A 21,549-nucleotide genomic window follows, 5' to 3' on the forward strand; every position below is an offset into this window, starting at 1 on the left:
TTACCTCCCCCAAGGCTGGTGGGCAAGGAGAGGGAGCAGCCTGCAGTCTGAGGGGAAGAGAGACCAGAAGAGTCCTGCTTCCACCCCAACCCCCTCCCTACTTGAACAATTTCTACTCTTTCCTCAAGATCTGATTCAAATTTCACCTCTTTTATGAAGCCTTCCATCTCCCGGTCAGAGAACTGTGTCCCCCGCCTATTGGGTCCCTTGGCACTGTGATTGTGTATGGCTACTATGCTTCTTACCCTCAGTGGATCGGGATATCTGGAGACCTTGTTCCCCTGTTATTATGCCCAACCTAGCCTTCAGGCCCAGGAGTTAATCCAAGGCCTGTGGAGGAGTTGGCCAGTGACTGAGCAGCCCCCATCTCCCTACCAGGTGTGGATTTGGTCAGATGGGTGGGCTACACTCACACAGTCTTCCTGGTGGTCCTGAGGACCCCCTTCTCTGCTGTCCCTAGTAGTGCAGTCACTGCCCTCTGCAGTCACAGCCCTTACAGATCTGTCATCTGCTCCATAGCTGGAGTTCTTTATCAGATGGTCTGTCTCCTGCCCATGTACCTGGCCATTTATTCCAGCTCCTTGGAATTCCTGGAGCCTAGTACTGAGCCTGTCTCAAAACCCTTCCCCTGGGACTATCCTGAGTGCCAGGCCCCCATGGCCTCCAGAGAGGGCATCTGAGATTCAGAGAATCAGCTTAAAGCTGGACAGTCACTTTTTGTTGAAAGGAAAATTGCTAACATTTGTAGGGCACTTAATTGTGAATGCTAAGCTCTGTTTTGAGCATTTACAAATACCCACCTCTTTAATTCTCAGGATAGCACCCTGAGGTGATAATTAATCATCCTTTTTCTGTAAGTGGCAACTGGAAGGCTCAAAGAATTTGGTAACCTGTCTAGGCCCTCTTCTGGTAGGAGGCGGTCAGACTTAGAGCCCCTGCTTAAAACCATTCAGGTGAAGGCTGAGGACCCCAGGCAGAGGAGGGTATTTGTCAAGATAAAAGTTGTAAAGAAGTGGGTAAAAGCAGAGAGGGGCTGAGTTCCAGCAACTGCCAGGGCCCTGCTGTTCCAGCAGTGGGGGAGGGAGTGCTGGCACCAGTTCCAGACTGGGATGGGCATGGAAGTGAGGAGCAAGGGATGGGGATACAGGAGTAGGGGCAGGAGGTGCCCCAGCTTGATTTCCTGGAGCTTGGTCCCAACCCTACCTCGGCCTTGGTGGATTCCCCCACCCCCTTTTCCCGTGGGATGTCCTCCCTCATGAGTGCTGAGCCCAAGGTCCAAGCTGTCCCCAGGGGCAGGGTGTTGAGAGCCCTTGGGATCTGGTAGTGGGCCTAGAAGATGCTGGGAGATTAGCGTGGTTCCCGTCTGGAGAGGTGAGCCGGCTGATGTCCAGGCCAGGCCAGTCCGCTGGCCACACTGGCTGGCTGGCTGGCAGGGCAGCACGAGGGATCCGATCTGGGACTCCAGGCCTGACCCATCGGCAACCCCTCTCTGGCTCCTCTGCCATTCATCTCCTGGGACCGGCCGGGACTGGGGGGCTGGGCGGCCGCAGGTAAGGAGAGGCGCCGGTGGCGAGGGTGAGGCACGGAGGGAAGCACGGCGCTGGAGGGGTTAAACGCGGGAGGAGGGGGGCTTCTGGCTGCGGGAGGGGGGGTCCCAGCCCCGGCGGCCACCCGCTCCGCCCCTGCTGCCGCCGCCGCCTCCGCGGCCCAGCCGGCACCGGCGAGGCCGTTCGAGAACCCGGGCCGCAGCCGCAGCCGCCGCCGCCGCAGCGGGGCCGACAGTGAGTGCAGGGCGGAGAGGGCAGGCGCGCGGGTGCGGGGAGGGAGTGCGGGATCGCGGGGGGCGCAAGGGGCTACTGGCGGCAAGGGGCGCCCACCTCCCGCACGTGGGCGCCTCCGGGAGTCGTGCGGCCGCCCGTCCCGCCGCCCGTCACGCTCCGAGTTGTCGGCGTGAAGACGCCGGGAGGCGGTGGGAGCGAGCGGCGGGTGTGGGGTGCCTGGGCGGCGGGCGCTGCACGATGGCCCCGCGATCTGAGTGTGTGTGTACGTGAGTGTGCGCACACGTGTGTGGGGGCCTCTGGGGGCCTTGACCCGCCACGCACGGCCCTGGGGGTCTAGTGTGCCCGTGAGTCCGGGGAATGAGCAGGTGGAGTGTGTGCGTGCGTGCAGCCTGGGCAGCGAGGCGGCTGGAGCCGCAGGGTGGAGGGTGGGCGCGCAGGTCTTTGTGCCCGCGTGTGTGCGCGTGGGCGCCGCCGCCCGCTGTCCCGGGGACTGACAGCTGTCCCGGGGGATGCTGCACTGGTCCGCCCCGGTCGCTCCCACCCCGCTCCTTCCCGGAACCCGGCACCTTCCCGTCCCCTCCTCCCTGCCTCTGCGCAGCGACTGGGACCCGCCCCTGGGTTCCTCGAAAGCTCGGCGGGGCGCTGGGGGACCCTGGAGGCTCCCTGCCCGGCCCATCGCGTCTAGCAGCAGAGCAAGGAGAGGCAAGAGGGGAGGGAGAAGCCGCGAAGATGCTGCCGCAGCCTCAGCGGACGAGCCGGGACCAGCCATCCCCGTCCACGCCCTGCGCGGTCCGGCCTCTCCTCCGACTTTCCCTTCACTCGCCTCTGCGCCCCTTCAGCCACCAGGCCCCCAGCACTTCCTTGCTCACCGCCTCTCCCTGCGTAGGCTCAGTCTCTCTTTCCCCCTTCCACGCTCCATCCTTTCCCTTCTCGGTGCCCTCTTCTCTTCTCACACTCTGGAGTCCCCGGACAGGGGCTGAGGGCCGGGCAGTGGAGGTAAGGGGGAGGACAGAGGTGGTGGGGAACTGGGTGTGTCCTGGTACCAAGTATCCGGCCAGAGGGATGTGAGGAGAGGATATCCGTGGGTAGTAGGGCTGGGGGCTCCAAGCACTTTTGGGTGTGTAGGGATTGGAGAAGGAGGGTGTAGTGGTGTCAGGCCAGGTTATTGATCCCAGCATCCCTGGTTCTGCCCGCAGTGACTGCAGCTCCTCAGGAGCCCCCTGCCGGGCCTCCCCAGGCGGGCAGTGGAGTTGGCCGGGCCCCTGGGCGCGCCATGCGCAGCACCACACTACTGGCACTGCTGGCGCTGGTCCTGCTCTACTTGGTGTCCGGTGCCCTGGTGTTCCAGGCCCTGGAGCAGCCCCATGAGCAGCAGGCCCAAAGGGAGCTGGGGGAGGTCCGAGAGAAGTTCCTGAGGGCCCATCCATGTGTGAGCGACCAGGACCTGGGGCTCTTCATCAAGGTGCGTGGGTGGGGGAGAGCCCCTTCAGCAGTCACCCATGACCCTCTGACACCAGCTGCATGCCAGTGGGGTCCTGTGCTGGGGCGCTGCTTCCAGACCCGCACCCTTGAAGGCAGGGTGCAGCTGGGATCCTGGTCTCTGTGTTTTCAATATGGTGGCCATGGGGACATTTGTTTTCCTTGCTGTGCCTGGCATTGGATTCTGCTCCTAGAATGTCTCCTTCAGTGTATGATGGTAGTCAAATGAAGGCATGAAGGAATTAATTGATAAATGGCTGTACCATATGAGCTCTGTTACATGTTCTCAGGTCTAACTCACTGGTTTAGGGTTGCCAAATGAAATCCAAGATACTTGGTTAAATGTGCATTTCAGCTAAGGGATGAATACTTTTAAAATATAAATATGTTCCCTGCAGTATTTTTAATTGCTTAATCTGGTAACTCTACGCTAATTCCTGTACTTCTTTGGAGTCACAGATGCCTTAGAGAAACCCAAGAACACTGTGCACACTTCTCCCCACCCCCAGAAAAGTGCACATATAAACATGTACCAATGACTTCAGAGGGTTCCAGGATCCCCTAAGCTGGTCTACCCCTTCCTACCAGGACACATGCTTATGATGTGGAGGCTAGAGGGAGGGCAAGTCAGGGATGGGGCTGGCTTTGGTCCAATGACAGCAGCCCAACCCTTTTGGGCTGCTGTCAGGTAAGCACGTCTGCTGCACTCTCTGATTTCTGAGACACTGTCATATAAAAAAAAAACTAAAATTGAACTTTAATAAATTAACGCTTATTATTTTATTGAAAACTACCCCTCTTTCTTGCCTGTTCTTTTGGAGGGAGGAGCCATCGGTATGGAAGCCTCAGTGTTTCAGCTGATTCCCAAGGTGGTAGGACCAGGAGCAGAGATGAGAGTGGGGTGGGGCCAGGACACAGGCAGCTTGACATTGTCTCTGACACTTCTAGAATGCCCAGCAAGGCCTGGGCAGGAAAGTGTCTGGCCAGACCACAGGGCAGAGGGAATGAGGGAATCTGACCTATTTCATCTTCACAATGGAATTGCTTTTTTTCCTGGGGAAAAAAAGAAGAAAAAGAACGGCAGAATTTAGGTATTTCTTCTCCATAATTAGGCGGTCATGCAGCAATTATGCACCTACTGTGTGCTGTGCTATACACACATAGGGTGAGCAGGAAAATTGATACTGGGGTGAAACAGATGCAAATTCTATCCTAGAGGACATCACATCTAGGCAAAGGGACAGATCCATGGATAGTTCACTGTAGAATCTAGAAGGGAGCTTTCCTTCTTTCCTTCTTTGTTAAATGTCTGTTGCATGCTGGGCCCTGGGCTAGGTGCTGGGGCCAAGGAGGGAGATGCTGGGCCTTTGGGAAGAGCAGGTAATTAACATGAAGCAGGTGAGATGGGTAGAATTTAGAGGCTTGTGTGATTGGGTTGCAAGAGGCTCGCAGGCAGAGGAACAGCATGGGCAAAGGCGTGGAAGCTGAAAAGCTCAAGAGTGTTTTGCAGTTCTCGGATTTAGCAGATGTCTAGTCATTTGAAGCAAAAATTAGAGCACACAGGATGACAAAGGATTTTTTCCCCAAGTAAGTGAATTTATTGGAAGAGTGTGGCAAAATAAAATTAAATCATTTTTAATGATACATTTCACTTCTTGGCTTGATTAAAAAATTATTACAGGAAATGGGATCATCTCAGAAAATCAGGGGATAAGGTCACTGTAGCTTGGGTTTCAAAGTGGGAGTCCCAGGAGAGAAGACAGGGGAAAGGACCAGATTGAGAAGGGGCTTACACGCTGGGCTGGGGAGGTTGGACTCTGTTCTGCAGACAGCAGGGAGCTATGGAAGATTTGGGGCAGTCACTTTAGGAAGATTCATTTGGAATGTGTCTTGCTAATGAGGACTGCAGTCAGAGAGAAAGAAGGCAGTTTGTGACCTCCCCCACACCCACTGCCTTTGTGTCTTGGCTCTGTGCTCCTTGGGGAAGGGCCCCTCTGCACCCCTTCCTCATTATGCCCTGGCCTCCATTACTTAGGGGAGGCACTCTCAAAACACAGACTCTGCCCCCCAGGGAGGCAGACTGGCTGGCGAGAGGGGCAGACACATGGCCACTTCATTAATTTAATCATATTTACTGAGCACCTACTATATAGCACAGGGTTTAGTTTGGACTTCAGTGGGGTGGGCAGGGGTTGTATGTCCATAACCCTCCTAAAACTGGATGCAAAATTTGATGGTATGTGAACCTTCCTGGAGGGAGGGTCCCTAACTTTCATCAGATTTCTAAGGCAAGGGACTCAAATGCAGCTTCCATAGGGGCAATGGGAGTGGTGGGGGTCTGTGGAAAGCTGGACCTTACTGGGCATGAGCCCTCCATGGGGACAAGTTTAACAAACACACAGCGCTTACTTTGGTGTGAGTGCTTTAACTCTTCGCAACAACTCTGTGAGGTGGGTACTGTTATCACCATCCCTACTTGATAGATGCAGAAATTGAGGCACAGAGAGTTAACTCGCTCAACTTCATGTAGCACCAAGATCGGAAACCAGGCAGTCTGGTTCCAGAATCTGTGCTCCTAACCACTGTAAAAAAATCCGTTGTGTGAAATTAAGGGGCCGATAACTCAAATGTCTCTAAAACAACGCGTTAGTCAAACAAAATTGGGCCTCCCAATTTGCAATGTCTGTTGTAAAGGACCACCTTCAGGGAGACCAGAGGGAAGGGGAGAGCCGGGAGGGGTAAGGAGGGGACAACCTTGGAGGCTAGAGGGCCAGGGGGTTGGCCAGGACAGGAGGAAAGAACTGAGGTTCCTCCTTCTGCACCTTGTCCTGCAGGAAGTGGCTGATGCCCTGGGAGGGGGTGCGAACCCGGACACCAATTCAACCAGTAACAGCAACCACTCAGCCTGGGACCTGGGCAGCGCCTTCTTTTTCTCAGGCACCATCATCACAACCATCGGTGGGGGAGGGGACTGGGCATGTGCAGGGTGGAAGGGGTGGCTGGGCTTTCTCAAGGGGGAAGTAGGGGGCGTGCCAGGCAGCCCCTAGACCTGCTGCATGGCCCCTCTGCCCAGGCTACGGAAACGCGGCCCTGCGCACCGACGCCGGGCGGCTCTTCTGCATCTTTTATGCACTGGTGGGGATCCCGCTGTTTGGGATCCTTCTGGCAGGGGTCGGGGACCGGCTGGGCTCCTCCCTACGCCGCGGCATCGGTCACATCGAAGCCATCTTTCTGGTGAGCTGCTCCACGCCCTGCACTCCCTTGCGTTGGGCTCGAGATACCCTTCCCTACGTCCCGGCCCGGCACATGAGGGCGGGCGCTTGGATCCGGCGAACCTCCCGCACGCTGGCTCCCGGAAGAGGGGATATGGGGATGAGACTGGAGGTTTTGGCGACTCCTCGTTCCTGCCTACTGCCCTTCCCTGCAGAAGTGGCACGTGCCACCAGGGCTGGTGCGAATTCTATCCGCGGTGCTCTTCCTGCTGATCGGCTGCCTGCTCTTTGTCCTCACGCCTACGTTCGTGTTCTGCTACGTGGAGGGCTGGAGCAAGCTGGAGGCCATCTACTTCGTCGTGGTGACGCTCACCACGGTGGGATTCGGGGACTATGTGGCCGGTGAGGCCACCTTTCTTGGGCTGTACTTCCCTACCCACTTTATTCCTGCCCAGGGACTCGGAAATCTCTCTTCTGCTTCCAAATTCCACAGGGCACTTGTGCGCTCACACGTGCTTGCTCCAATCCCTACATCTGCCCACTGAATGAACCCTCACATTTTTGCACGGATTTAACACCTCAAGCCCACTTACATTCTCTCATGCCTGCACCCCCCCGTGCATGCTCACACAAGTGCACCCCTCACACATGCCACATTATTGCACGTGAGCACCCCCACTTGCTATTCTCTTGCACACTTTTAAGTCATGCCCACCCGTCTTCCTGCATCCATTCGCGCATTCTAGCACATACCCACTGCCCTGGGGAGGGCGCATCTTTTCAATGAGTTGGGAAGAAGGGCAGTGAACCAGAGACTAACAGGCTCAAGGCACGCCTCCCAATCAACTTCTTTCTGCCCCCCACCCCCACCCCCGTTGTCCCAGGCGCCAGCCCCAATCAGAACTCTGCAGCCTACCAGCCGCTGGTGTGGTTCTGGATCCTGCTCGGCCTGGCCTACTTCGCCTCAGTGCTCACCACCATCGGGAACTGGCTGCGAGTAGTTTCCCGCCGCACTCGGGCAGAGGTAGGCACCCGTGCGTCGGCGCTGCGCCTGCGCTGTACCGTAGTAGCAGGTTGACCAGCCTACCTCCTTTCCAGAGTGTGGGCTCCCCAAGGCAGAGATTGAGGGAGCCCCAGTGTGCACCAACTGGGAACAAAGGGATAAATTCCGGACAGGTTTGCAGGTGACTCTATCTCTACTCTCATGGATAAGGTTACCAGATTTCGCAAAAAGATGAAGGAAGCCCAATTAAATGTGAATTTCGGATAAATTGCAAATAATATTTGAGTGTAAATATGTGTCAAATATTGCATGGGGCATACTTATCTTAAAAGTTTATCTATTGTTTATCTGAAATTCACATTTAACTAGGCGACCTGTATTTTGTAATTCTACTCCTTGCACCCGGCGGTGGAGCGGAGTCCGAGTCGATAGAGGCGCAAAGGTCTCTGGGGGAACGGGAGGGAGAGGTGAAATAAAATCGAGGCTTTTCTTCTCCTGGAGAGGGTGCAGATGGAGGAGGGGAGAGCATGTGGCTGGGTGATGAGCCTTTCCCTACTCCTGAGGCGGGAGAACCAGGCAGAAAAGGGGCAATGGCTGATTGGCGAAGGGGCAGGCTCCTGGGATTGTGGAGACGGTCGAGGACCCCCAGTCGAGGACTGCCTTTCCTCCCCGCGCAGATGGGCGGTCTCACGGCGCAGGCCGCCAGCTGGACCGGCACGGTGACCGCGCGGGTAACCCAGCGAGTCGGGCCCACGGCACCACCGCAGCCAGAGAAGGAGCGGCCACCCCTGCCCCCACCGCCGTGCCCAGCGCAACCTGCCAGCAGGCCCCTATCCCCTGCGGCCCTGGAGAAGACCCAGCCGCCCTCCCCGCCCTCCTCGCCCACGCCACCCACGCCTCCCACGCCGCCCACGGCCTCCGCGCTGGACTACCCCAGCGAGAACCTGGCCTTCATCGACGAGTCCTCGGACACGCAGAGCGAGCGCGGCTGCGCGCTACCCCGCGCGCCACGCGGTCGCCGCCGCCCTCTCAACGCCCCCAGGAAGCCTGCGCGGCCCCGCGGCCTGGGGCGCCCCCGGGATAAAGGCGTGCCTGTGTAGGGGCAGGACCCCGGCCCAGGGCCTCTCAAAGGGCTTCGTTCTTGCTTTCTCCCCGGCATGCTCTGCTTGTTTGACCAAAGAGCCCTCTCTCGAGTGGACTGAAGCCTGGGGAGGAGGCTAAGGGCTGCTTGTCTGCCACCCTCTGCTCCTGGCCCCCTCCTCACTTCATCCATTACCAGATTCCCCCCACCAAGGCTTTCTGTCTCACTGTCCTGTCTGGGCCGGTCCCTCACAACATCTCACGACTGTGCCTCAAAGCCTACATCAATAAACGAAAACAGTCTGCACCACTGCGGGCGTGGCGCTCCGGGGACGCGAGAGGGTGTAGGAGTGCTTGCATAGGGCCACCTTCGGGGCAAGTCAGGCTTCCCCGGACCCCCGGGCCAAGCCTCGCCTCCCACCTACACCCACTTCGGTCAAGGCACGGTGCTCTTGGCTGTGCTCGGACTTGTGTCTCTGCTCGGACTTGTGTCTCTTGTGTCTCTGGGGTTTACCAGATAGCGTCTGGCGTGGGAATCTGCCAAGATGGGCTGTACCTTCATCCTCAGCATACCTCTTGGGGGTTGGGGTAGTGAGGGGGATGGGAAGACATAACGGCATCTGGTGTGGAGGGCTGTAGGTTGAACTCTCCCCGCGCGAGACCCCCATCACCATTCCAAACGGGACCCTGCCCCTCCCCCTTCTTGGAGCGTGACCACCTCCTCCTTGCCCCGAGGCCTGTGGCGACTGGGCCCGTTGGGGCAGAACCATGGAGGAAAAGCCTTTGAAAGTAAGAACCCTTCCTGGGCCTCCTCACCCTGTCAGCCCTCAGACTCATCCTAGGTTTCAGCCTTGGTTCAAGGCAGCTCCCAGCAATCACTCCCTTTTCATCCCCACCCACCTCGAAGGAGTCTCCGCCCTGTCTGGGCTCAGGATCCCCGCCCCCTCCCCAATTCCTCTCGACCCTTGGCTTCCTTCCTTTTATGTGGCCCACAGGCCAAGTCTTTGGGCCGCCATGTCTCAGGCAAGTCGAGTGAACCAGACATACGGAATCTGTGGACCACAGCTACGCTGTCGCAGCCGAAGCTGAACGTGCCGCTGCCCAGTGTCCCCGAGGTCTCAGAACTGGAGGGCAGCAGCCTAAGCGGCAAGACTCACGGGTGGTACAAACAGAAGAAGGCCAGCCACTACTCTGACAGTAGCTGGAAAGAAACGGATGACAAAGACAGCTTCAAGCCAGAGCAGGATGTGCACCGCAGGAGCTCCCTGAGAAGCCATATAGAGGAAGGGGACGACGATATCAATACCAAAGCGGGTTAGTGTGGCCTCACCGGGCTGTGGGGGCCCACAGAGCAGGGAGCTGGCCAGGGCCTCAATTTCTATTGCTGTGAAAGGGGGGTGGTGGTGGCGATTGTAGGACCCAAGTTTCTAGGATTCCCTGGAAGGGGCGCCAGCGCTAATCCATGACGCTTTAAATCAACGAGATATTTTAGGAACGCCCCCTACCGGGCAGCTGTAAAACAAGGTCCTGGGGCCATAGAGAAAATGCGCAAAGGCAGTGTGGTACGACCTATGCATTTAATGGAATTACCAGGATAGCTGAGAGCAAGGAGTTAGTTCCTTTTCTGTGGATTTGCGCTGCTTGAGGAGGTGTCTGTCTTTCATTCATTAAGTCATCAGTTACAATTTTTAAGTATTTACTTCCTACTTCATGCTATGCGCTGTTTGGGACATGCCTTCCCCTTCTACCTACCACCTGTGCTCTCCAGCCCTTCATCAGGCAATTGGAATTCATAACAATATAACAACTGCCATCTATTGAGAGCTTGCTGTTGTGCCAGGCACTGGGCTTCCCTTGCATGATCACTTTTAAACTTTACAACTCCCATAAGGGGGGGTGCCCTTTATTATCCCATTGTACTCTTATTATCCCATTGTACAGATAAAGAACTTGAGGGTCAGAAAGTCAGTCAGTGGCCCTAAGTCTCACACAGTGGGACAGTTAGAACTGGAACCTTGGAGGGTGGGACAACAAAGCCTAGGCTTGTAAACCTCTCCCATACTGTTTCCCACTAAAGTGGCACCTAGAGCTGGTCTCTGAAGGCTCCCCCCACATGCCCACCCACACATCTCCTCTGCTTGAGGGAAGTCCCAGCAGTTTGCAAGTCTGCAGATGACTGATTCCTTTTTTTTCTCTTCTCCCAGAAAAGCCTTCCTCAGGGTCATCGCTCAGTATCTTGAAGCACACACCCCATCGAGCCTACTGGGTGGAACAGCAGAATAGGGTTGGAGGCAGCCATGGAGACTGGGGAGTTTAGTGGGGTGGGGGACGGGCAGATTGGGGGTTTCAGGGGTGAGAGGGTGGGGGTGCTTTGAAGGGTGGAGGGGCAGGCAGGTTGGTTGGGGGTCTTGGAGCTGGAGGGAGCAGGCGGGGACATTTCAGCTGTGGGCAGAGCTGGGCCCTTGGACATCTGAGCCTTTTGCTTGCTGTCTCTCCAGCTGCCCCTGCCCTTGACTGAACTCATGGAGAATGAAGCTCTGGAAATCCTCACCAAAGCCCTCTGGAGTGAGCCCCTCTCCCAGCTCCCACAAGGGGCCTTGGGGGATTATGCAGGGCTTGGGCCTGTGGGAGCGGGATTTCAGGATGTGTCTGCCTTAGATTCCCTTACCACCTCCCAGTATTACAGAAGCCCCACAAAAAGTAAGAAGTTGGGAGACTGGGCACAGGGAGACCCAGTGAGAAGAGCATAGGGTGACAGGAGCCTGGGCTCTAGCGTTAGTGCAGCCCCTCTCTACCTGATGTGCCTTTTGGGGGGGGGGGAGTAATTAGGCATTTATTTATTTTGATGGAAGTACTGGGGATCGAATCCAGGACCTCGTGCATGCTAGGTGAGCACTCTATCACTCGGCTTTTACCCTTCCCGCAATATGGCTTTTCTAAGGCACATTTTTTCCATTTGTCTATTGGGGATGGCAGCTTTTGTGTGGCCTTGGCCCCTCCCTGGGTGCTATGAGGAGCCTTTGGACAGTGGACACTTTATGAATGTGGGGTAGGGTGGGGAGGGCTAATGGCTTAGGGTGGGTGGTCCAAGAGGTGTCCAAAAAGCTGCCTGCTACCAATGCCCTAGTTTAGGCCTGCAACATCTCTAAACTTGCCCTCCTCACCCACCCAACACCTCCATCCTGCTCCGAATCCCTCATCTCTTTGAGGCACAAGTCTATGACTTGATCATTTGAAACAAACAAAACCAGTAGGTCCCAGGACCCTGGAGATCCAAAGTTTTTCAAACTAACATAAGCCAGCTGCTGGGAAGGCCATGCCCCTGCACACTGCCCTGAGTGGATTTCTGCCCCCCAGGCTACCGATCGGGGATTGGCTGGGACCACTTTCTGACCAAGCAGCTGCAGCGATACATCGAGCGGCTCAAGAGGCGCCAGAACAAGAGGCTGCATGTCTCGGTGCACTGAGAGCACCACCTCGGGCTCAAGTGACCGGCAGACTCCAGCCCTGGTCCCTGTCCCCTCCCCAGACCGCAGCCCGACCCTATCCATGTGGAGTTTGAGCCCAAGAGGAATAAAAGAGTCTGTACGTGGTCCGTGAGTCAATGCGTGGCTGCCCGCGTGAGGCGGACGCACGTGGCCCCGCCCTTCCCTGTGACCTTCACTCGGTCACCGCAGTGACCTTGAGCGTTCTCCGTCCAGGCCCTATCGGCTCCGCCTTCCCGGGACTGGAAATCCAGGACTTCTTGAATGTTTTAGGTCTGCTTCTCCCACCCCGAGTTCAGCAGCTTTGTGGGGATATTGGGTATGCGGTCCAAAGTGCCAGCTGGTATTATCCTGGGGAAAGGGGGAAAAGAGAAAGGAGCAGCACCTCCCTTCCAGCTTGGGCGTGCTAGACTCCGCCCCTTATGCATATGCAGACACACCAGCCTTCGCGCTCGCCCCGCCCTCATTTACATATGTATACTGTCTTCCTGCCCGGCAGCAGTGGCCACTGAGCGACCTCTCCCGTTCCTCTCGCACACAGCGCGTCCCGCCTTCTTTACGTAAGAGTGCTGTTGGACTCCCCCATCCCACAGCTTCACCGCGTCTATCCTGGCCACACCCCTTCAGCGGCCAAGTACGCCTGTGCGCCTCTGGCTCGGCGGCGGCGGGGCGGGGACCTTCATGAAGGCCCGCCCACTGGCTTCACCGGCTCCGCCCCGACACGTCCGGGCACGCAGGCGCTGCCCGCCCCACTTGCCTGATTAGCATAGGGCGCTGTGCCCGCCTCCTGCTTTGCATGCGCACGGCCAGCCCCGCCCCCGCTGTCAGCTGGAGGAAGCGGAGTAGGAAGCGGCCGCGATGTCCTTTTGTGTCCTACAAGCCGCCGGCGGCGCCGCCGAGTGAGGGGACGCGTCGCGGCGGGGCGGCGCGGCCCGAGGAGGCGGCGGAGAAGGGGCCGCCCGCGGCCCCCAGCTCACCCCGGCTCTCCTGGCCGCTCGGCCCCCATGCCTGCCCGCCCGCCCTGCCGGAGCCCCAGGTCCGGGGGCGGAGGGGAGCGCCGCTGGGGGGTGGGCGGGCGGGGCGCAGTGGCCATGTGCGAACGCTGCAGGGAGTCGGGCGGGGGGCGGGCTCCAAGCGAGGTTCCTCTCCATAGCGGCCCGGGTCACGGTCGGGACCGAGTCGAAAGCCAGACGGGGTCAGGGTCCGGGAAGGATCTGGACCTAGGTCTTAATGCGCCGGTTTGGGACCGGGGGCGGCTCTGGCTTGGGCTGCAGATCCTGGCCAGGGTCGGTCTTGGGCCTCGGATCCAGTCCCACGGCAGGGTTCAGTCGGGCACCTGGAGCGTGCCTAAGTCCCAGGGGCGGGCCGGAGTGGAAGATGGGAAGGGTTCCCTGCCCTGGAAAGGGGCTTTGAAGACCACGTGGGGGCGCTCGAAGGGGCCTTGGGCCACCCTTCTCTCTGGGTCAAAGGTCATCGCACTGGCAGGGGAGAACTTCCTCCTCCTTGGCGCTCCCCCATTACTTCCTGATAACCTGATAGAGGGCCCTCGCGGGTGGAGGGGGAGGGGCGGCGCAGCAACTTTAGGCAACTTCCCGTAGGTGTGCGCAGGTTGGGGGGGCGGGGCGCCCCGTAGTGGAGGACTGCGGCAGCTGGAGTGTAAGAGTGAATGTGCTGGGGGGTGGGGGGAGGCGGTTGCAAGGAGGTGGAGCCGCTCCCGCCGCTGCCTGGGTCTGGAGGGGGAGATGTGTCAGGTGTGAAAAGGTCTGAATGTGTTTCCACTAGGGTCTATGCCTGTGTGTGTGAGTGTGGGGACAAGGTGAGGGTGTAAGAGTGTTTGTGAACGAGAGTGTGATTATGAGCCTTGAATGCGGCATGCTTTTCAGGAGTGTGCGAAGGCACATGGGAGCGTGAGTGAGAGCTCATGGTTTGGGAAAGGCCATGTGTCAGCATGAACCTGCCCAGTAGAGTGATCATGTGTGAGTGTGTGTGAGCTTGTGCGTGCAGGTGAAGATAGTCGGGAACCCAGGTGAGTGGGAGTGTGTAAACACAACATGTGTGAGCACATCAACTGTGCTTGGATTTGTGTACCTCAGTTTGCGATCTTGAGGTTACTTGGGTGTGGAGATCACTGAGATCCCCGACATCTGGAGAAAATTGAGCGGTATCCCACTCCTGGCTGGGGTCTGGCTCGGGTTGAAGTGTGCTTGGGGGCTAAGTTAACCCTATTCCCTGGCCTGAGTGGGTATAGGGGGTTTCCAAGTCTCTGGCAACCTCTTGAGTGGGATTCCTGTCAGTTACTGGCCCTGGAGGCACAGGAGCCTCTGTTCCCATGGCAACAGCTGGGGGGCCCTCTTCATGGGCAGCCTTCCTTGGACTCTGTCCCCCCTTCCTCCCCCGTACTGAGCCTGGAAGCCTGGCCCCAGGCCCGGGGTTGGGCAACCAGGGTGACAGGGTGTCTCCATCCCCCATCCCAGCGCCTCCCTGTGACCTGACGGGTCTCTTCCCGCAGGTGACCAGCGCCATGTCCAGCCAGGTGGTGGGCATTGAGCCTCTCTACATCAAGGCAGAGCCAGCCAGCCCTGACAGCCCAAAGGGTTCCTCGGAGACTGAGACTGAGGCCCCTGTGACCCTGGCTCCTGGCCCAGCTCCCACCCGCTGCCTCCCTGGCCACAAAGAGGAGGAGGATGGGGAGGGGGCTGGGCCTGGCGAGCAGGGTGGTGGGAAGTTGGTGCTCAGCTCCCTGCCCAAACGCCTCTGCCTGGTCTGTGGGGACGTGGCCTCCGGCTACCATTATGGTGTGGCATCCTGTGAGGCCTGCAAAGCCTTCTTCAAGAGGACCATCCAGGGTGAGCCCCCACCCCACTCCTGTGCCCTTTGCCCTCTTTCTGGCACTACCCAGTTAGTGCCCTGCTGGGTGGCTGTAGACCCTCAGACTGCCGTGGTACCACTTGGGGTTGGCAGCCTGAAGTTCCCAGGCCCTCCTACCTCTCAGGAAAGCCCTCTCCCTTCAGAGTTAAATAAAGCCACCAGGATGCGTTGACGGATTGAATGTGGGATGTAAGAGTGGGACTCCGGAGGCCTCCTAGGTTTCTGGGTACTATGGGCCCAACACCTTCCACAGTGGCTCTAAAAAATTCAAAGTAGCCTCTGCCTGCTCCTAAACTTGTTCTTGCTTCCGGCAGCTGCTGACTTCTCACTAGCAGAAAACATAATATGCCCCTTTTTGTGTTGATTTCCCTGAAGCAGCGCCAGCACAAGGCAGGTTTTTACCGGTAACTGAGAGGGGCTTCATCATATTTCAGCACCTAACTTTAAAAAGACAGGCATCCCTGCTAATAGTGCTCATTGAATTTTTGAGCATATCAAAATATGAGTGAGCAATGGTGATATAGTAAGTATTATTGGGGATGTGCCTGTTACTTGTATTTTTATGGAAACTGTTGGTTATTTGGGGCTACAACGTGTAGACTTTTTGAGAACATTTCTTGAGTGCTTACCCTGTGCCAGGCCCTGTGCCCTGTTACGTTTATGCTCTCGGTTACCCCCAGAGCGATTTCCAAGGTGCCAGCACTATTATTACTGAGGCCCAGAGAGGTTTGTAAAACTTTGTTCAAGTCCCACAGGTAGAAAAATGGCACAAACGAGATTTGAGCTGGGGTTGATTTAGGTCCAGAGCTAAGCTCATGCAGGCGAGACTCACCTCTGCTTATTACTAATAACTGAACTTCGGACAGACGCCTCACCACTGATTGTGACATTGCAGCAAGTTTTGACTTGGCTGAGACCCGTTGGTCTAAAAGCTTTCTGCTCCCCTCTGGCCCTGAAGACCATTGAGCCAACAGGCCCACGTCCAGGTGTTTCTGACCCACCCCGGAACCCTGCATTTTTTGTTGCCTCAGTTGATAAATATTATTGAGCAGGAGCCATAAATAGTAGTCATTTATTGAGCATTGAAGTGCTGGGAACCATGCTAAATGTTTTACCTTGATCATCCCATTTAGTTCTCACAACCCGCCTTAGTAAGAAGGAGGTGTTAATCATCCCAGTTTTACAGGTGTGAGTAAACTGAGGCCTCAAGGGCTTAGGTGTGAGACTTGCCCAAATTCACACAGTTGGTAAGTGGCAGTGTCAGGATGTGTCCTGGGCAGCCTCCAGGGTCCTTGCTCTTCACAAACCTGTGCTTTGCTATCCTGGCCACCATTCCAGGTATAGGGATATAGCTGGGACTAAGGCAGGATTGCTGCTGTCCTCAAGCAGTTTATATTCCAGCAGAGGGGAGAGAGAGAAAACAATGAACTTAACCCAGTTATTAATAGAACAACAGTGGTAAGTGCAGGAAGGTGAGGAGCAGGGTGAGTGCCAGGGAAGCTGCCTGGGTCTGGGGCTCCAGAGGGCCTCCCCAAGGAGGTGTCCTGAGCTAGGTGCAGAAGCCCAGGTAGGGTGTAGGAGAAAGCAGGCTGCAAGGAGAAATGCACTAAGGGCATTTTGGCTGGTTGTATCATTCAGTCCCTGGGAGAGCCGCCGTGCATTCATTCAGCCAGACCCCCCGTTCGTAGCACTGGGTACAGCCCTGACCCCTGTGGAACTAACACTAAAGGTAACAAAGAAGATAAGTATGTACTCCATACATAGGTGGCATATTAGGTGATACTAAGAACAGATGAGAAGGCATGAAGCAGGGACAGGCGTCCCGAGGTGTCTGCAGGGGGGCATTCGGCATTCCCACACAGCTGCCAGGAAGGCCTCACAGAGCTTGAAGGAGGTGAGGGAGCAGTGGCCCTTGAGGCAGGGGCCTGTTTGAGGAACACCAAAGCGGCCAAAGGAGCCGGGCACAGTGGGAAGAGGGGATGAGGTCAGAAGGATGGTGAAGTGTAGGCCTCACAGGCCACAGGGTTCACCTGGGCTTTTACTCTGAGAAGGGAAATCATTGGAGTGTTTTGAGCAGGGGATGGGCAGGAGGATAGGTGACAGTGACTCTGGTCAAGTGTGAAAGTAGTTGTCACGGGTAGAAAGGGTCAGCTTCTGGATACATTCGGAGGTGAAGCCCACAAGGATCTGTCAATGGGTTGGATTTAGGGTGTGAGAAAGGAATCAAAGATATCTCCTCAAATTCTGCTTGAGCAACTGGACAGATGGGGTTGCAGGTCTTGGAGGGGTAGACCCAGGGCTCCACCTAGGACAGGTAAGGTTTGCAGCGTCTTGTAGATGTGCAGGAAGGATGCCAAGGAGGCAGTGGGATATGCATCTAGAGTTCAGGCAGGTCTAGACTACAGATACAGATTTGAAAGTCCACAACTGGGTGAGATCACCATGAGAGTGAGTCAGTGGAGGTGAGGTCGAGGGGAGCCCTTGGGGGGGTCTTCAGTGGAAGGAGTGCAGGCAGCTGCACAGAAACCACGAAGTGGCAGTAAGGTGGGAGGGAAACCAGGAGTGTGGTAACCTACAAGCAAAAGAAGAAAAGTGTTTCTAGGAGTGATCAATAACATTAGATGCCCCTTTAGGCCAAGTAAGATGAGGACAGGAATTGACCATTGGATGTAGCCCTTGGTAAGAGCAGATTCAGGGCAGTACAGCCCAGAGATGTGACTTGACAAGAAGTTTGGGGTAGGTGCAGCCTGACTCCCCTGGTCCCAGCGCTTCCCTTGCCCAGGCTGGGGGCCCCCAGCCCAGCAATCTTTCCCATTATTGCCCCGGGCTCCCCTGCCCCACTCACGGCACTCCTGCTCTCCCCAGACTTGTGCTTGCCCGGGGCGAGTCAGGGCTCTCCTGTCTGCTGGGCCCTGCTCCGGGCCCTGGGAGGCCGCCACTGGAGCCCTGCCTCTTCCTGGCAGGGAGCATCGAGTACAGCTGTCCGGCCTCCAACGAGTGCGAGATCACCAAGCGGAGACGCAAGGCCTGCCAGGCCTGTCGCTTCACCAAGTGCCTGCGGGTGGGCATGCTCAAGGAGGGTGAGCGCTGGTGGGGGCCTGGGCGAGGCTGTGGGGGCTGGACGCACGGGGGCATACCAGTGGAATGGCCTGGGCCGGCGGGCTCTGCAAAAGAGGTCATCCCCAGCCCCACGGACACAGCCCTGTCCTTCAATTCAAGGGGTACGTCTGGACCGTGTCCGGGGTGGGCGACAGAAGTACAAGCGGCGGCCAGAGGTGGACCCACTGCCCTTCCCAGGCCCCTTCCCCGCTGGTCCTCTGGCAGTGGCTGGAGGGCCTCGGAAGACAGGTGAGAGCACTGTGGGTCCTTGGGGCTGGGGTGGGGCAAGGACATGGGAGGCCTGTCTGACGTCATTCACCCAGGATAGTAGTTAGCTTGGGCACTGGGACCCGAATCTTCCTTTCATGTGTTCACTTACTCATTTCCCTCAAGAAGTATTTACAAAAATAATCCTTTTCTGCATCAGGCCTCAAGCAGCCCAGCTGAGAGCAGAGAAGGCTTTCTGGTTCTTTCACAGATACTTTCCCTGAGAGCTAGTGTGGCCCTTCCTGTAGAGAGGTGTCTGAGTCTGGCTGGCCAGTGGCTGTTGAGGAAAGCCACAGGCGGACTGACTCTGGGAAGATGCTTGACCCTGAAGTACCAGCAAGGTGATGAATTCTAGTGCCTCTTCCACCTCTCACTGCAGCCCCAGTGAATGCACTGGTGTCCCATCTGCTGGTGGTTGAGCCCGAGAAGCTGTATGCCATGCCTGACCCAGCGGGCCCTGACGGACACCTCCCGGCCGTGGCTACCCTCTGTGACCTCTTTGACCGAGAGATCGTGGTCACCATCAGCTGGGCCAAGAGCATCCCAGGTAAAGGGCCCAAGTGATGTGGGGCTTCCCTAGGTAGGCCGGGACATGCCCGGCTCTGGTGCGCTTACTCAACCAGGTCTGCTCCCCACTGCCCTCCAGGCTTCTCGTCACTGTCGCTGTCTGACCAGATGTCAGTCCTGCAGAGTGTGTGGATGGAGGTACTGGTGTTGGGTGTGGCCCAGCGCTCACTGCCACTGCAGGATGAGCTGGCCTTTGCTGAGGACCTGGTCCTGGATGAAGAGGGGGCTCGAGCGGCCGGCCTGGGGGAACTGGGGGCTGCCCTGCTGCAACTGGTGCGGCGCCTGCAGGCCCTACGGCTGGAGCGTGAGGAGTATGTCCTGCTGAAGGCCCTGGCCCTCGCTAACTCAGGTTAGTCTGGGGCAGGTGCTGACAAGTCTCTCCCTAAGGCCCTCCGGTTTTTAGCTCTGATGGTGGCACAGCCTCATTTTGTAAACAAGGAAAACTGAACCTTAGGGAAGAACAGTGACTTACTGAAGGTCACAAAATAAGTCAAGGGCAGGCCCAGGAACTGCATATAGGATTTTGAGCCCTAGTGTGAGACTTCTGTGGAAAAGTGAGCCATTGAGTGGGAGGGAAGGTGGTAGGGACCAGGTGGCCATAGCCAAAGGAGAAAGGGTGGGCCCGGCTCATGGGCAGGAGCAGTGAGTGGTGCTTCAGCAAATCCTTGTCCTCCTCCTGCTTGGCCCCATCCAGTGGTTCCCGGGGAAGATGGGGGCTCTGCCTTTTCTGGAGGTGTCCCACGTCTACAGCTGTTGCCTCTCCTTGCAGACTCTGTGCACATTGAAGATGCCGAGGCTGTGGAGCAGCTGCGAGAAGCTCTACATGAGGCCCTGCTGGAGTATGAAGCTGGCCGGGCGGGCCCCGGAGGGGGTGCTGAGCGGCGGCGGGCAGGCAGGCTGCTGCTCACATTACCACTCCTTCGCCAGACAGCGGGCAAAGTGCTGGCCCATTTCTATGGGGTGAAGCTGGAGGGAAAGGTGCCCATGCACAAACTATTCTTGGAGATGCTCGAGGCCATGATGGACTGAGGCAAGGGGTGGGCACGGGTGGGGGTGCTGGCAGGACCCGCCCAGCATGGAGTCAGCCCCAAGTGGGCAGAGCTGGGGTCTGGGCAGTGCCACAGCCTGCTGGCAGGGCCAGGGCAACACCATCAGCCCCTGGGAGCAGGCCCTATGCCCTCCCCTCCCCCATTCTAGGGGGTGTTAGAAGCTGGGAATGTGCGTGTCCAGGCTCTGGGCACAGTGCTGCCCCTCGCAAGCCATAACGTGCCCTCAGAGTGTCGGGGGCCTTGCGGAAGCCATAGGGGGCTGCAGGGGATGGGGGGGGGCAGAAGCCTGATCTCAGGGAGGGAAGGGAGTGGAGGCCAGTCTCCCAGCGGGTGATGCTTTTGCTGCTGCTTAATCCGACTTCCTCTCTAGAACAGAGGGATTTGGAGAGCAAAGGCCCCTGCTCCCTTCGCTCCTCTCCTCATCATTTGCATTGGGCATTACTGCCCCCCCCCCCCGAAGCAATAACTCCAAGCAGGCTCCAGCCCCTGGACCCCTGGGGTGGCCAGGACTCCCCCATCAGCTCCCACCCAGCCTCCTCAGGGGGCAGGGAGAGCACTGCCTCTATGCCCTGCAGAGCAATAACACTATATTTATTTTTGGGTTTGGCCAGGGAGGCGCAGGGACATGGGGCAAGCCAGGACCCAGAGCCCTTGGCTGTACAGAGACTCTATTTTAATGTATATTTGCTGCAAAGAGAAACCGCTTTTGGTTTTGAACCTTTAATGAGAAAAAAAAAATATATCGAGCTCAAGAACACTATGTGTTCGGTGTGTCACTGGGCCAACGATCGGAGATACACAGAACGGAACTAGCCAACAGGATATACGTAAACAAAGATACACACAGTCACAACGGAAAAACTGGTGCCTGGCACGGTTTTAAGTCTCCGTTTCTTCATCACTCAGCAGCATATTGGGGATCCCCCGGCTGATGGGGAACAGACGTCCAGACTCTGGGCACTGCAGCGTGCCCTCCAATACCTCCACCTGCGAGAAAAGGGGAACACAGCTGAGCAATGGCAGCTTCCAGGTGGAGGGCTGGGAAGCAAGTGGAGAGGATTCTTACCTCCAGCAGTACGTGGTGCATCTTCCTCAGAAATTCCTCGTCATGCTCATATCCCTCAATAGGCTCTTTGGGCACCTCGATCAGATGCAACTGTGGGCAAGAAGTTATATCATCTCTGGGCATGCCCGACCCTCGCCCTAAGGCCAGGCTCCCTGGCCTGGTGTAAGGGGTCGCGGTGAGACCACGGTCCCCGCTAGGGTGTGCACAGGAGGCAGGGAGGGTCCTTACGGTGTCGGCTGCCTCCAGAAGCGCCGCCCATTCCACTTTGGGTATCATACGCGCTACGAAGTCGGGGTTGAACTCCACAGGGTTGATGCGGACCTCGGTGGCCTGCGGGGCGGAGAGACTGAGTTAGGCAGGGACCGGATCCTAGTTCTCCGGCCCGCCACGGAGAGGGGCGCGAGATCGCCCCGGCCGGTACCTGGAGGCGCAGGGGGAAGCCACGGGGCCCAACCCCCCGCACATGCGAGCTCAGCAAGTTATGGGTGAGCAGCTTCATGTCGCCACAACGCGCTCTCGCCAAGCCGGAGCCGGAAAGAAGGCGGACCCCGCTGGAGTTACTTCCGGGGCTGCTCCACTCTCTATCCTATTGG

General features: G+C 57.4%; 4 protein-coding genes across 6 annotated transcripts; 3 read left to right on the forward strand and 1 right to left on the reverse strand.

Annotated features, from left to right (window-relative positions):
* Nucleotides 1-1,707: 1,707 nt before the first annotated feature.
* KCNK4 (potassium two pore domain channel subfamily K member 4) lies at nucleotides 1,708-8,860 on the forward strand. Its single transcript, XM_032489696.1, has 7 exons — nucleotides 1,708-1,781; nucleotides 2,978-3,243; nucleotides 6,095-6,218; nucleotides 6,334-6,494; nucleotides 6,688-6,874; nucleotides 7,357-7,496; nucleotides 8,153-8,860. Coding segments are annotated over exons 1-7 (1,302 nt in total). The 5' UTR covers nucleotides 1,708-1,780; the 3' UTR covers nucleotides 8,576-8,860.
* Nucleotides 8,861-9,323: 463 nt separating this feature from the next.
* Nucleotides 9,324-12,555, forward strand: CATSPERZ (catsper channel auxiliary subunit zeta). The gene is made up of 5 exons (XM_032490520.1): nucleotides 9,324-9,344; nucleotides 9,398-9,869; nucleotides 10,760-10,839; nucleotides 11,054-11,120; nucleotides 11,913-12,555. The coding sequence occupies exons 1-5, from the start codon at nucleotides 9,324-9,326 to the stop codon at nucleotides 12,020-12,022; spliced, it is 750 nt and encodes a 249-aa protein (XP_032346411.1). The 3' UTR covers nucleotides 12,023-12,555.
* A 296-nt stretch (nucleotides 12,556-12,851) lies between these two features.
* On the forward strand, nucleotides 12,852-20,647 carry ESRRA (estrogen related receptor alpha). 3 transcript variants are annotated; one of them, XM_032489693.1, is made up of 8 exons: nucleotides 12,852-13,076; nucleotides 14,550-14,669; nucleotides 14,737-14,886; nucleotides 17,774-17,969; nucleotides 18,128-18,256; nucleotides 18,654-18,821; nucleotides 18,921-19,190; nucleotides 19,611-20,647. In XM_032489693.1, the coding sequence occupies exons 2-8, from the start codon at nucleotides 14,562-14,564 to the stop codon at nucleotides 19,868-19,870; spliced, it is 1,281 nt and encodes a 426-aa protein (XP_032345584.1). In that variant the 5' UTR covers nucleotides 12,852-13,076; nucleotides 14,550-14,561; the 3' UTR covers nucleotides 19,871-20,647. The 3 variants fall into 3 exon arrangements, with proteins under 3 accessions (XP_032345584.1, XP_032345586.1, XP_032345585.1); XM_032489694.1 differs by having other exon boundaries at nucleotides 12,855-13,076; nucleotides 14,550-14,886; nucleotides 17,872-17,988; XM_032489695.1 differs by lacking the exon at nucleotides 17,774-17,969 and having other exon boundaries at nucleotides 12,854-13,076; nucleotides 14,550-14,886.
* On the reverse strand, nucleotides 20,595-21,538 carry TRMT112 (tRNA methyltransferase subunit 11-2). The gene is made up of 4 exons (XM_006187529.3): nucleotides 21,378-21,538; nucleotides 21,185-21,286; nucleotides 20,957-21,046; nucleotides 20,595-20,877 (listed from the first exon to the last, which is right to left on the reverse strand). The coding sequence occupies exons 1-4, from the start codon at nucleotides 21,453-21,455 to the stop codon at nucleotides 20,770-20,772; spliced, it is 378 nt and encodes a 125-aa protein (XP_006187591.1). The 5' UTR covers nucleotides 21,456-21,538; the 3' UTR covers nucleotides 20,595-20,769.
* Between the last annotated feature and the right edge of the window lie 11 nt (nucleotides 21,539-21,549).

Source organism: Camelus ferus, chromosome 10 (assembly GCF_009834535.1).
Source record: "Camelus ferus isolate YT-003-E chromosome 10, BCGSAC_Cfer_1.0, whole genome shotgun sequence".
NCBI lineage: Eukaryota > Metazoa > Chordata > Mammalia > Artiodactyla > Camelidae > Camelus > Camelus ferus.